Source organism: Hippopotamus amphibius, chromosome 1 (assembly GCF_030028045.1).
Source record: "Hippopotamus amphibius kiboko isolate mHipAmp2 chromosome 1, mHipAmp2.hap2, whole genome shotgun sequence".
NCBI classification, from domain to species: domain Eukaryota; kingdom Metazoa; phylum Chordata; class Mammalia; order Artiodactyla; family Hippopotamidae; genus Hippopotamus; species Hippopotamus amphibius.
In genome coordinates, this window is record NC_080186.1 from 56,331,005 (window position 1) to 56,343,642 (window position 12,638).

Consider the following 12,638-nt stretch of genomic DNA (forward strand, 5'->3'; position numbering starts at 1 on the left):
GAACGCAGAGCCCCCCTTGTCACCCTGCTCTTGGGGGCAGGTGACCGCCCTGTGGGTTATTAGCACAGGACCCAGCGGCCCAAAGCACCTCGCAGGGACGCCTCAGGTCAAGCACTGGCTCCACTCCCTCAACATATTCCCATTCCTAAGGCATTTAGAGGTAAGGGAAAGCCTTGCTTGAAGTTTGCATTTCCAGGGAAAAATAGGGCCTTCTGGTTTCCTTCATAATCTGGTTCAGTCCATATCGAGTTCTGTCCTCCAGCAGAGAAAGGTTCTTGGTATCTGCTTTCTAACGTGTTCCTGAAACTGTGTGTATGTGGTTGAGAGAGAAAGTCTTCTACCTGAAAGTTCAAACTATTATGTGCCTAGGTTACTCGATAATTCAATTTTTTTCTCGCTTTACTAAACCTTCTCAAAATTTCTTGCTGTTTTTTACTTTTTATTTCTCTGGTCCACTATTCAATGTTAGTGCTAAACTAACAGTACATGGAGGAACAGGAGCCAAGAAGAAGAGAGGGAGAGAGACAGGCTGGTTTGTGAATATCAGTCCCCAAGGATGAACACTATTGGATGGATGGACTTCTTTGGAGAGTGACAGCTTCCATACTCCCAATACCTCCCCGCCCCCAGTGTATTCTAGGATCAGTTTAACAGTTTTCAGGGCCTTGATAATTTGTGGACTTTGTAGCATACTTTGAAAACTCATACTACTGTTATGAGATTCATATGTAAATCTAAAATCTATCACTTGGTGAACAATATAATAGCACAAATGCACAGGGAACTCTGGCAAGAGGAGGGAATCACTTCTGGAACTTGGGCACTGACAGGTGCACACAGGTAAAATCAGTCCAGTCGACTTCTTCCAACACTGCATCTGTTTTTATTTGCCATTTATTATAAAAATTGAATCTTTATTTTACACAAAAGTTATTTTAAAAACAGTAAAGTTTACCAAAAACTACAGAATCTCAGGCAGATGGATTTACCACCAAAGTGCAGATTTACATGGTAAACCTGAGAGCCAAGAACATTCAACTTAAAACAAAATCTTACATTTTCTAGTAATCCATTAGCGGAAACAAAAACCAATTACGTACATGTTTCAAAATATGTGACAAAGGCAGAAAAACAAAACAAAATAAAACCAAACAAATGCTAGCCTTCACTGTTTAGATAACCAAAGAAAACATCTCTCCTCAGGACTGGCCCATTATTTTGCTGAGAGTGAAACATCTGAAGAGTTTTAAAAATATTTAAGTATAAATATTTAGGTTTATACACAACACATATATGCACAAACACATCCGTTCTAATTCTATGCCCCTTTGTATTTTTTAAATTGTACCATCTCTGTTAGAGATAATATATAACATGCAGGAAGCATTCCTAATTGTTTTTCTCAGCAGTAGTGTATTATACAAGTCAAATGCAAAATTTAAATATGAATTAAAATCAACTAGAAGCCATCTTAACTCAGTACTTTGGCTCATATATTCTATGTTATTTGCTTTAGAGTTGATGAAATTGTTCACCTAAAAATAAAGTTGAAGATAATGTAGTCCATTACCAAAGGTACTTAGTAGATAGTTCCCAGTGGATGTAGAGTGATGGACCAGAAACAGGAAGAAACCAATTAAATAGACAGGACTGCATCTTTTTCACTGCTTCAGTTTTTATATCCAGCTGAAGATAAGAAATAATTATATCCAGGGCATTCTGCAACAGTTATTAGTTTAGGCCATTTCATGTATATAATGTCTTCCTAATTCAAACCAGTATGCAAAATAACTCCTCCCCTCTCCCACCAGCCTTCCTCTTGTTTCCAGAAAGAAATAAACACAGATTCTCATGCAATATACAGTCCCTGAAAAGAAAGTGGATTTACAGTTATATTCTCATGCTGTTGGTACAGATGAGGGATCATTGAATCAACTCTACATACTTCAGGGATGGGTCAGGTAGAACTATTCTATTAGGCATAATTGTAGGCTCTGGCTTTCCCCCAAATAAATACATGCTCAAGTATTATTGTGAGTTCTCTAGCACAAATATATTTTGTTACTATATAAATTTAAGGAGGTGGGTGAATGGAGAAGGAAAACAAAATGCCTTATGTGGTTGGGACAATGCTAAAATATAGTGAAGATGGAAAGAGCATTTGATTGAAAATACAAGGAAATAAAGCTATAAATCCACAGAATAACTGTTTGATTATTTTAATAGTTTCTGAACCCATCAATATTATGCAATATTTTAATTCAACATAGAAAATTTGAATCGACACACCTGAAGAACAAAAACAAATATTTTCACTATCAAACAATAATGTTATGCAAATAACTCACTGCAGCTCCCCAAAGCACACACATTAGAGCTATGCCACAATGATGAGACCTTGAGGATCTCTATTTACCCTGTTTAACACAAACATTTACTAAGTGACAGTGAGACACGTGATATTGGGGAGGGGGGGAGGGGATGAAGACTGAGGATGAAGGATGAAAACACTGTACCTATGTGCCACACAGATGTACCCTGATGTGCATTAGTGAAGGAACACTACACCTTACCAGCAATGCTCAAAACCACTTAGGTTGCTGACCAAGTCTGAGCATTTAGTTTTCTTTTAACATTACAACTAAGAGAACAGAACACTCCATGATTACGAGTAAGGAATAAAAACAAATCAATATCCTAGCATTAACCTACAACCTCTTGCAACTTTGGAAAATATTAAACATGTCCAAAACTAACAAATTACACTTTGTATACATGGGGGGGGTGTGTGTGTCTGTGTGTGTGAAAACTCAATACTGTGTATCTATGTGTGTGTATGTAAATAAAATGAATCAATGCTAGCAAAAGCCTTCAACTTTGTTCTGAAAAACATCCACATTTATTTCTTGGAAAATGCACTACACATTTTTGGAAATCAAGTGTCAACTAAAGTCTCAAAATTATAATTGAATAAACTTCATTTTCTTCATTTAATATCCTCTTCCAAAATGAAGATCTGCTCCAACATTGCAGTTGGAGGTAGTGGCATCAAACACCACAGTTTTGTATTTTAAGTGGTGGTGGTATCAGTGCTACATCATTTCAAAAGCTACCTAAACATCGGTGTGCAGCACTGAGACAAAAAAGTAAACCTAAAAACTATGGCATCAAGAACAACAGAGTCTGCACCAGTAACCAAACCCTAGTGTTTGGAAAGCAGCTTACAAAACTCATTATTGATCTTGATAGTAACTTGCTTCCAGAAATTTAGAAAGGTGATAAGGACGGTTTAGCTAGCAACTTCTGCAGATGAACAGAACTGGTGCTTAGCTGGGAGAAGTTGTAGTTTGTGGAGGGAATAGTAGCAAATCTGAAATTTGTTTTGAAAGCTCTTCTTTATAGAAGGGGGTGGGATTTTTCATACACATTATGGCTACTTATATGGCCTCAAACATTTAAACACATTTCCATGTATCATATTCTTGTTCCAAACATAAGATAATCCTATCCAACTCTGGAATCGGTACACATGACAATTCCATTGTGCAACACAGATGTGAAACATTAAAATGATAATGAACTCAACATTAAAAAGACTGAAAATAATAATACAAAACCCTAGATATAGTCAGAATCTGTTTTCTGAAGTCCTAGAAGAAAGTTTCATCAGTTATGCCTGGCTCCCTGAGAACTTGAATGTTCTGACTAAAGGCAAGTTTTGGTAAGAATTGCATTTTTACACTGTTCTTTCTCATTCAGAATAAACAATAGTGCTTTAGGCAGCTTTTGATGTTTTATATTTTTTATATCTATTACTCAAATTTCATTTGATGTGAACAACTCTTTTCTCTGAATGTTAGTCCAGGGGTGTGTGGCAGGTGAAGGAAGCTACACTTTGCCATAATTTAAAGACTCACTTTCATCTTTCTGGAAGGGACAAAGCAAGAAAAAACATACCATACATCACAATTTCATGCTTACAGTACTCTTTACCCATAGTGTTTTCCAGTTTTGCCTAGGTGCAGTTAATAGATTACTTCATAGCTACACCCAAAATGAGATGGCATCGCAATAGCTAGACCCATTAGAGAAAAACACATTGAAAATGTACATTTCCCCAAAATGAGTCAGTCGATTTTATTCACTTTACAATATGTACGATAATAAAATGCTAAACACAAAGCTCTTTATAAAAATGAGCAAAATGTGTTCCAGAAAAGCTAGACAAAAGCATGAGATGAATTTCAGTTAACTAGATCTATGTCTTTGTGAGCTTTGAGAACTCATCTTAAACACTAAATAGAGGCTGAGTGTTTTACATTATAATCCTATCTAGAGATCGTGCAGATGGAGAAGAAAGTATTTTGCTTAACTCTTACTTAATTTCTACAGAGTGTTTTAAAATTAGTTTTAAAGATCCAAATCTGTACCTCTCCCCTCCATCACAGTTTTTGAAGTAATTAAGAATTTTACCCGTACAACAGCACAGCAACTAGGGAAGAGAGGTAGATGATGTGTCCATCCTCTTAGAAGGAAACCCCCCAAATATTTTAGGGCATGAAACACAAGGCTTTTGTTATCCAAAAGAAATGAATTGCAGGGTACAAAAACATTTTCGAGCAGAATGCACACAAATATGAGAATCGTAAGCAGCCCAAACCAAGTACATTAATAGTAAATTCTGAAAGAAAAGGATGTGTTCTCTGTACCTTACAAAAATTACTCTCACAGATTTTGAATCCAAATTATACAATAGAAAATATTTGTTTTACATTTAATATAAAAATTAGCAAATAAAAAATGCTTTGATGATATACAAGAAGAAACTTCAGAGGATACATTAATTTTTAGGATGCCCCAAGGGTGACGTGTCCTAAGTACCCCTGCTCCTGTACTATGCGAAGGCCAAAGGCAGGCACTTTCTCAGGGTTCATCATCGTTGTTGAGAGAAAATCAGATGAAGCAAGACTCAAACAAGCTGGGACAGAAAATAAAAATTAAGCCAGAAGGAATTCTGCCAAGCGCAATGCACCCTGCCTAAACATATTCCAGACCATAAATCAAAGACAGTGCTCAGTGTACATCAAGGGAATTTACGTTGATGAGTTTATGGTCTAGGTGATAAATATCAAAATGGGAAGTCAATTAAAACAAGTACGCAAATAAGCAATATCTCATCTTCAAGATAAAAACCGCAATGTAGAGATTCAATCATTTCATGTCTCCATTCCACTCTCCAAGTGTACTTCTTATATTTCCATAAGTTAAAGATCAATTATTCACAAACCTTAGTTCAGTGTTAATACTTTTTACCTGTTTAATTTAGGGGTAGACACTGAGTTGCTTTAATAAGACATTTGGTTATAGTTAGTCATAATTATCCATTGTTCATCTTTATAACTTAGTTCTCATTTAAAGCCCTGGAGCGTACTTTAAAAAATTATTTTCCTCTTTAGGTCAACATTTATCTAAGCATGTCTGTAAACGTTCTGTTACAGGGGGAGGAAGAGTATTGAGCAAATTCTCCTCGACAATCAGACAGCTCCGTTTTAGGGACTGACATCCTTCCAGTTCAGGAGGAAGTGTTTCCAGGTAATTACCAATGAGCTCCAGATGAGTAAGGTTCGACAGCTCACCCACATGAGGGGACAAGCTCATCAGGCTATTTTTCCCCAAAAGTAAACACTGCAGCTTTTTGCACTGAAACAGCCCATCTGGTAGCATCTCAATCTGGAAAGGGAAAAAAAGAAGCCAGTAAAACTGGTTTTTGATGGCCTACCATAATACATGTATTTATCTATACCCCTACCTTTCCCCCAAAACATTTCTAGACATTTTACAGGGTACATATAATGATGATGATATATTTGAAGTAGATGGTAAAGATAAAAGAAAAATAAGGACATCCTGACATGGAGTCAGGATTGAGGCCACCATGAACCTCTAAACACCTGCTAGGTATGGGTGGGCAAAAGATTTGGCTCTAAACATTCTAACAAGCAATTCTCAATTCTCAAAGGAAACCTAGTCAGTTATATACTCATTGTCTCTAAGATAAAAAACAAACCAGTAACTCAGGAGAAGCATAGCTATTCTTGAGTACTAGATCAGAAATCAACTGATCTCAAGAGTCCTCATAACAAGTTTACTGTGTGAGGTAATGAGCTATACCCTCAAAAACATCCTGAGAACAGATACAAGGCTATTTCTTAGGGTTTCACAGCATAGACTGAAAACTTCATTCTGTTAAAAAAAAGTTGACAGAAGCAGAGACAAGAAGATATGATAATCTGTCATGTATACTTCATTCCCCTCTACACACATACCCATAAGTATTTACTCTTCTTCCTGCTCCCTGAGAGTTTCGATTAATCATATGACACAGAGAAATCATTTAAAATATGATAAATAGCCTGCAATTAGGTCAACTCCTAGAGCTGCTCAACTGAACTTCTCCCCTATTTCGTGGGAAGGTTGCATATGAGTTTCTAAGGGAGCCACAGTGTGTATATGAAATAGGGTTTATTAGGGAAAGACACCCAGAGAAGGGCTGAGCACACTCAATGTCCTCATTCTCATCCTGCACTAAGGGGCAAGTTTGCTCCAGGCAGAGCTGGGCTGCACACATCCCATCCTCTGAAGCTCCACATATTAAATAGGCCTGGACCAGGCATCTTTGCAGCTATGAAACAATGTAGGCTCCTTTGTTCAGGAAGTGACTTTGTTAGAAACAAGGATGAAAGGGGCACTCCAGAGTTCAGTCTGCTTGCTCCCTTGATGGGCTAGTGTAGCCCCACTTGGCCAGTTCTCTGCTGGAACTTCCAGGGCCTTCCAGAACTGTCTCTTCAAAAGGATAAACATTCCCTATACAACATAAAAAAATGGTCAAATTGCATTAAAAAATGCTCATTATGTTGGAAACTGCCTTCTCCTCTATCACCCACATATACACCCAGTATTGGCTATCCTTGAAAATAAATCTAATGATCACTGTTGCTAAGACAGCCATGCAATATAGCTCATCATTCTACACCAAAATACTAGGAATAAGCAAAGGAAAACATCTACCCTTTAATTTCATTCCTTCTTAAGAATACAGACGCAAAACCACAGATATGTCGATTTCAGTATGGCAGAGAGATGAGAGACAGAAGAAACGTAACCTCCTTCTGATCAGAGACTATCTGCAGCTCAGAAGTAGCGTCAGTGACGTACAAGTAGAGGAAATGATCAGTCCTGTGCAATGTGCTCAGGGTTGAGAGTGCCTATTGGTGCAAAAGGAATGACTCAGGCCAACAGGTTGAAAAGAGGGAAGACTTGGCTCACCTCTATTCAGTGAGTGCCTGCTGAGAGCCTCTTTTTGTGCCAACGTCCCAGCTAGATGCTGGGGATAAAGTGCTGAGCAAGACAGATGGGTCTTTCAGATCCATGCAGGGTCTCTCATCAGCCTTGGCACTGTTGACATTTGGAGTGGGATAATTCTTTTTGTGGGGGTGCCCTGTGCATTGTACAACGTTTAGCAGCATCCCTGGCCTCTACCTACTAGATGCCAGTGCCACTCCCCTCTCTAGTTGTGACAGCGAAAAATGTCTCTAGACAAATGTCATCTGCAGGGTAAAATTGCCCCCATTTGAGAAGCACTGGTCTAATGGGGGAGAGAAATATTAAACAATTATAGAAATCATTAGTCTGCAATGGCTGCTACGAAGAAGAGTGCCTCACCCAGGGCTGCACCACGGAACCCCAATCTCCCTTCTTCAGTCAGCTTCCAGAGCCCAGCCATTGCCTCGCTGGATTGCACTGATTTCCTATTGGGCGAAGACTCTAAAGCCACTGTCCTCATTCTCCTTCTGTCTGGCTGTCCACACTACCACGTCTCACCCATCTTCTTTCAGATCTCTGAATTTGTGATTTTAGCTTCTTCTCAGCCCTCATTACAGGTGAGCGGTTTCACCAGGCGACGAGAGTGCGCCTCTGAGGTTGGCCCCTCCGTTGTGTCCCTGTCTGGCTAGCGGTACATTTCCTGAGTACTAAGTGTCTGTCTCAGAGGCTTTCTCTCAGCATCAGCACCAGCTCAAGCACAGGGCCTTAACTCACGTACTGGGATTCAATTTTGCTAAAAGAGGCTGGGGAGCTGTGTTAGAGACTCAAGACTTTCCCTCAAGGCAGCAGTTTCATCTTGAAACACCTACTTACAAATTCTGCCTGAGCCAATAAATTTTTTAAAAATGTTTAGATAGCATTTATTTATACTGAATTTATTTAGCATGCTCTTTCTTAGGCCATATAATACATGAACCAGAAAGGAAAAAATTTCCGCAGTGGACCACTGATTTCTTCTTAAAAATCAAAAGAAATGTTTACAGACTATCAGATGACAAACTTTACAGACAGCACAACAAAATGTACTGAAGCCCCCAGAACATCCACGGAAGGATGCTTCTCTTCCTATATTCATGGCTGACATTGATAATTAAACATTCCACTGTTTCCCAGGGGCTGGGACCTCACTTCAGAATTCTTCTCAATGTCAGATCTCCTATTTTTCTGGCCATTGACACATGCTATCTCGGAACATGCCAACCTAAATCTATAAAATCCAATCATTACAAGAAGCAAAGCTGAATATTTCCATATCTAAGTGGTAATGTCAAAACCAACAAGGAGCACTGCCACATAAATGATCTTCAGAAGGAATTTCCACATTCTTCACCTTCTGGCTAAAGTTTTTGAGTTAATAAAAGACATGCATTAAATGCAGAAATGGAGAAATTGGAAAACCTAGGTATAAACTGGAGTGGTTTTTAAGATTTGAGCCAAGTTATTAAATCCTCCCCCTTTCCTATGCTTCTCTGTCACATTCAACACCATCATAATCCAATTACGCCTTGGCACTGGGTAGAGCTGGATGCTGCCTCTTCATCTCCCATCATCCACACACACCACTGCTTCCCATGGGACATCATTTGGACCAATGCATCTGAGCTGTAGGAGAAAGAGCGCTAGAGCAGGAGCTGGAACATGCGTTCCATCCCAGATCCATCACTGGGAAGCTCTGGACCATCCCAGATCCATCACTGGGAAGCTCTGGACCTCAGGCAAATTGCTCTGAGCCTCAGTTTCAGTATCAGTAAAGTGAGGGCAGCGGACTAGAACAGAGGTTAGCAAAATTTTTCTCTAAAGGAGCAAGATACTAAACATGTTTTGCAGGACAAGTGGCAAAACTGAAAACATTATGTAAGTACTTAAGATAACAGGAGAGAAAAAAATTTCATACAGTTTTAAGTGATGTAATTAAAAATATAACAACAATTGAGTACATTTTTTTTGTAATACAGGACCACTAAGGAGAACAACGGAATTTATTCATGGACACAAAGTTGAATTTCATGTAATTTTCATATGTGATGAAATATTATTCTTCTGATCTTTTTCCCCCCAACCATTCAAAATTTAAGAACCATTCTTAGGTCAGGCTGTGAGTGGAACTGGCTCCCAGGCTGTAGTTTGCTCACTTCAGGACCAATGACCCACACCCTTTCAGATATGTCTCTTTTTAATCTATACTCCTACTTGTGAATCATAACTGATTAAACCTTTCCATGGAATTTTATTTCTTGACTGTCCTCTCCCAACCCTTGTGTGTGCTACAACCAGAGCCTCCTTTGAAAGTACCAATTCAGGCTAACTAGCACTTTCAGGCTCAAGCCTCACCTCAGCTACTATCCAATGACTCCGACTTGAACTAGACTGGCAGCATTCAAGGCACTCTCTGTGCTGAGCCACCTTCGAAAGGCTCTCATCTCTTATTACATCTGGGCATGACCTCTATCCTTTCACATCTCCCCAATCACTGTTCTCAGGAACACTCAAGAGTTACCATGAAAAAGAACGCCTTGCTCAAATACGTGTGGCAAACGCTGCACACCATATGTCCCTCTTGGAGAAGTGCGATGTATGTTCACATGGTAAAGGCTCTGAGGAATCCTGCAGCAAAAATATGCTAAAAAATGTTTACTGTTTTTTGTCATAAGACCTATTACTATCCAATGGAGTACACTCTGGAGTGCTCTCTCAGTGAATGTCTGTCATCTAGGGGGCTGCCCCACATCTCCTATGTCCTGAGAACTCCCTTCCTTACCTTGGTGGGACTCTTGGTGGGAAGCAGGGCCCAATTCCAACTAAAGGAACTGACCACACCAGATCCTCGTGTTCCCAGATACCTTACAGCTCGAGTGTGAACATGCGTGAGCTCCATCAGGTGCTCAGATGAGGGCCTCACGTCACAAAGAAGAAGAAAGCAGGAGGCACTGATTCTGTGGGAGGCAAGGGCCGTCGTAGCAGCAGCAGCACGGCTTTCATGGCAGCATTGGTGTCCAGTGCGGGTATGGTCAGTGTCAGGGTATCCTCTTCATTTTACGTTTGTACTATGATTTTGGCTATGGTTTTGTTTTGTTTTGCTATCTAACTTTGTGCTTGACTGTTTTCCAAGCTTGATTCTGCAGCCTTTTCAGTGATAATATGAGATACATGACATCCTTTCAATAAATGTCTTTTCTGCTTAACCGCAGAATCACTATTTGTTGCCTCCATCTATAAACCTGACCCACGGCCCAAGTCTTCAAAAAAAGACCTGTTCTTTCAGGAATCTTTACCAACCTCTATTCCAAATGGAGGAATCAACGTACGTTTCTGAGTATATGCACATCTAAATATTCATGCAGCAGGTTTGTTCTATTTTCTAATTTTTATAAATATTTTGGTCTGCTTCATAGAATCATGAGAATCTTAAGGTTTCAAGAAAGAACCTTGAAATTAGTCAAATCCTTACATGAAATATGAATCTTCAATTCCCTTTAACAATATTCCTACCAAGCGGTTGACAACTTATATCTGGACAGTTTTATTAATAAGTAAATCATGTGTCCCTTCTCAAATGTTCACTCAGTCTCTGAACAGCTTTCTTGGGAAAGATGAGACATCTTCTCCTGCTTGTCCAAGCTCTAATACTTACAGCTACTCCCAATAAGCTTTCTTTCCTATGTAAGGTCTTCCAAATATTTGAAGATTAATATTGTGGACTATTCTCTCTCCCTTTGCTCCACAATACTTCCCATCATTAGGCTACACTGTCCCTTCAGAGAGGAACTTTACATCTCTCTGGTTGCTGTCTTCTGAATTCCAGTTTCTCCATATCCTAAGTAGGTAAGTCTCTTCACAGTCTGAGGAGAGTGTTCCTCACCCATTCAAAGGTGCCAAGGTCATCAGTATGGCTCTGAGGATGCTCCACCACTGCTGGCTATCAGATGTCTGAGACCACACAGCCAAAGACACCACTGTACTTTGGCCATAAACTATCTTCAGCATAAGACTTTTCATATGCTACCAAGTACCCTCCCTTATTCAAGACAGAATATGTCTGATACTAACACCTAGTCTCTCTTTCAGCCACAATCAAGAAATCAATAAACTTGGTGTCAAAAGCACCAACGGTCTTAAAGTTTCATTACGTTAAACTAGAAAAAACCATTAACCCACTTATACATTCAGATAATTCACAGCCAGCTGACAATTTAATCAGCTGTGACTTTCAAAAACTCAAAGAGTAATTTAACTGTACAACAACTTGGTGAAACTGATGCCTTTCGAAAGAATTATTTACACCTTTTATTATAACTTTAACAATGGGAAAAGTGTGACCAAAATACTAATATCAATCAACTGCATTTTTAGTGACCCTAATGATAAATCTTTAGACCTGTAGTTTTCCAAGTACGGTCACCAGACCAGCAGCACCAGCTTCATGTGAAGTTTTCAGAACTGCAAACTCTTGGATTCTACACCAGACCTACTTACTGAACCAGAAACCCTGGGAGTGGGGCCCAGCAATCTGTGTTTTAACAAGCCCTTCAGGTAATTCTGAGGCACACTGCTAATCTAGATCAATCTTAAAGGAGGTTTGAAACCTCACAATCCTTTAAGACGTGAAGATTTTTTGTTTATCTTATAATGGGGTCTATCCTTTTACATATGAGTAAAGTCATAGAGTTCTAAAAGTCATCGTATATTCTGCCTCATTCCCCAACTCTCTGGTATCTTCCCAACAATCCATGGTTTCTGAAAATACTGTCTGGTGATTAATGTTTATTAGCCAACATCATGCTTGTAGCTCTATTTAGCATAAAATGTGAATTATAAAAAGTCTAAGAGATAATACCTTTCTGAGTAGGGCAGAAGAAAACAGTTTTCATATTTAACTAGAGGAGGATCACTTTCACCTTTTGGCAGACCTGATTTCTTATGGGTTTTTTTCTTCTTCCCGTATGGATATTACGATCACTCTCTTGCCCTTTCAGCCAGCATGATTTTTTGTCTTTTGCCTCCTCCTTCACATTTTAACCTAGGAAACTACTCATTTATTTTGTTTTTTCTTGTTTCAGCAAAGTTAAGTTTTCCTTAACTTGGCGTTCCTGTTGCAAATTATGGTTCATTTTTAAAGCATGGATGCTGGAAAAAGCTTCTAAGAAGCCCTAGTGTTGCATTATAGAACCAGGCCTTTCATTTTGAATTGTCTTCTTAGACATGCATGGAGATTTCAAGTCTTTCTTACTGTATCACAAAAAGGACTTATGAATAAT

At 39.0% G+C, this 12,638-nt stretch overlaps 1 protein-coding gene across 14 annotated transcripts in view; it reads right to left on the reverse strand.

The window, feature by feature from the left end:
- Nucleotides 1–879: 879 nt before the first annotated feature.
- Nucleotides 880–12,638, reverse strand: part of LRRC8B (leucine rich repeat containing 8 VRAC subunit B) — a 66,458-nt gene continuing 54,699 nt past the window's right edge. For all 14 annotated transcript variants that reach the window (XM_057713690.1, XM_057713577.1, XM_057713674.1 and 11 more), the window contains one exon: nucleotides 880–5,730. In XM_057713690.1, the coding sequence (XP_057569673.1) occupies nucleotides 5,458–5,730 (273 nt within the window). In that variant the 3' untranslated portion in view covers nucleotides 880–5,457. The remainder of the gene's footprint in view (nucleotides 5,731–12,638) is intronic.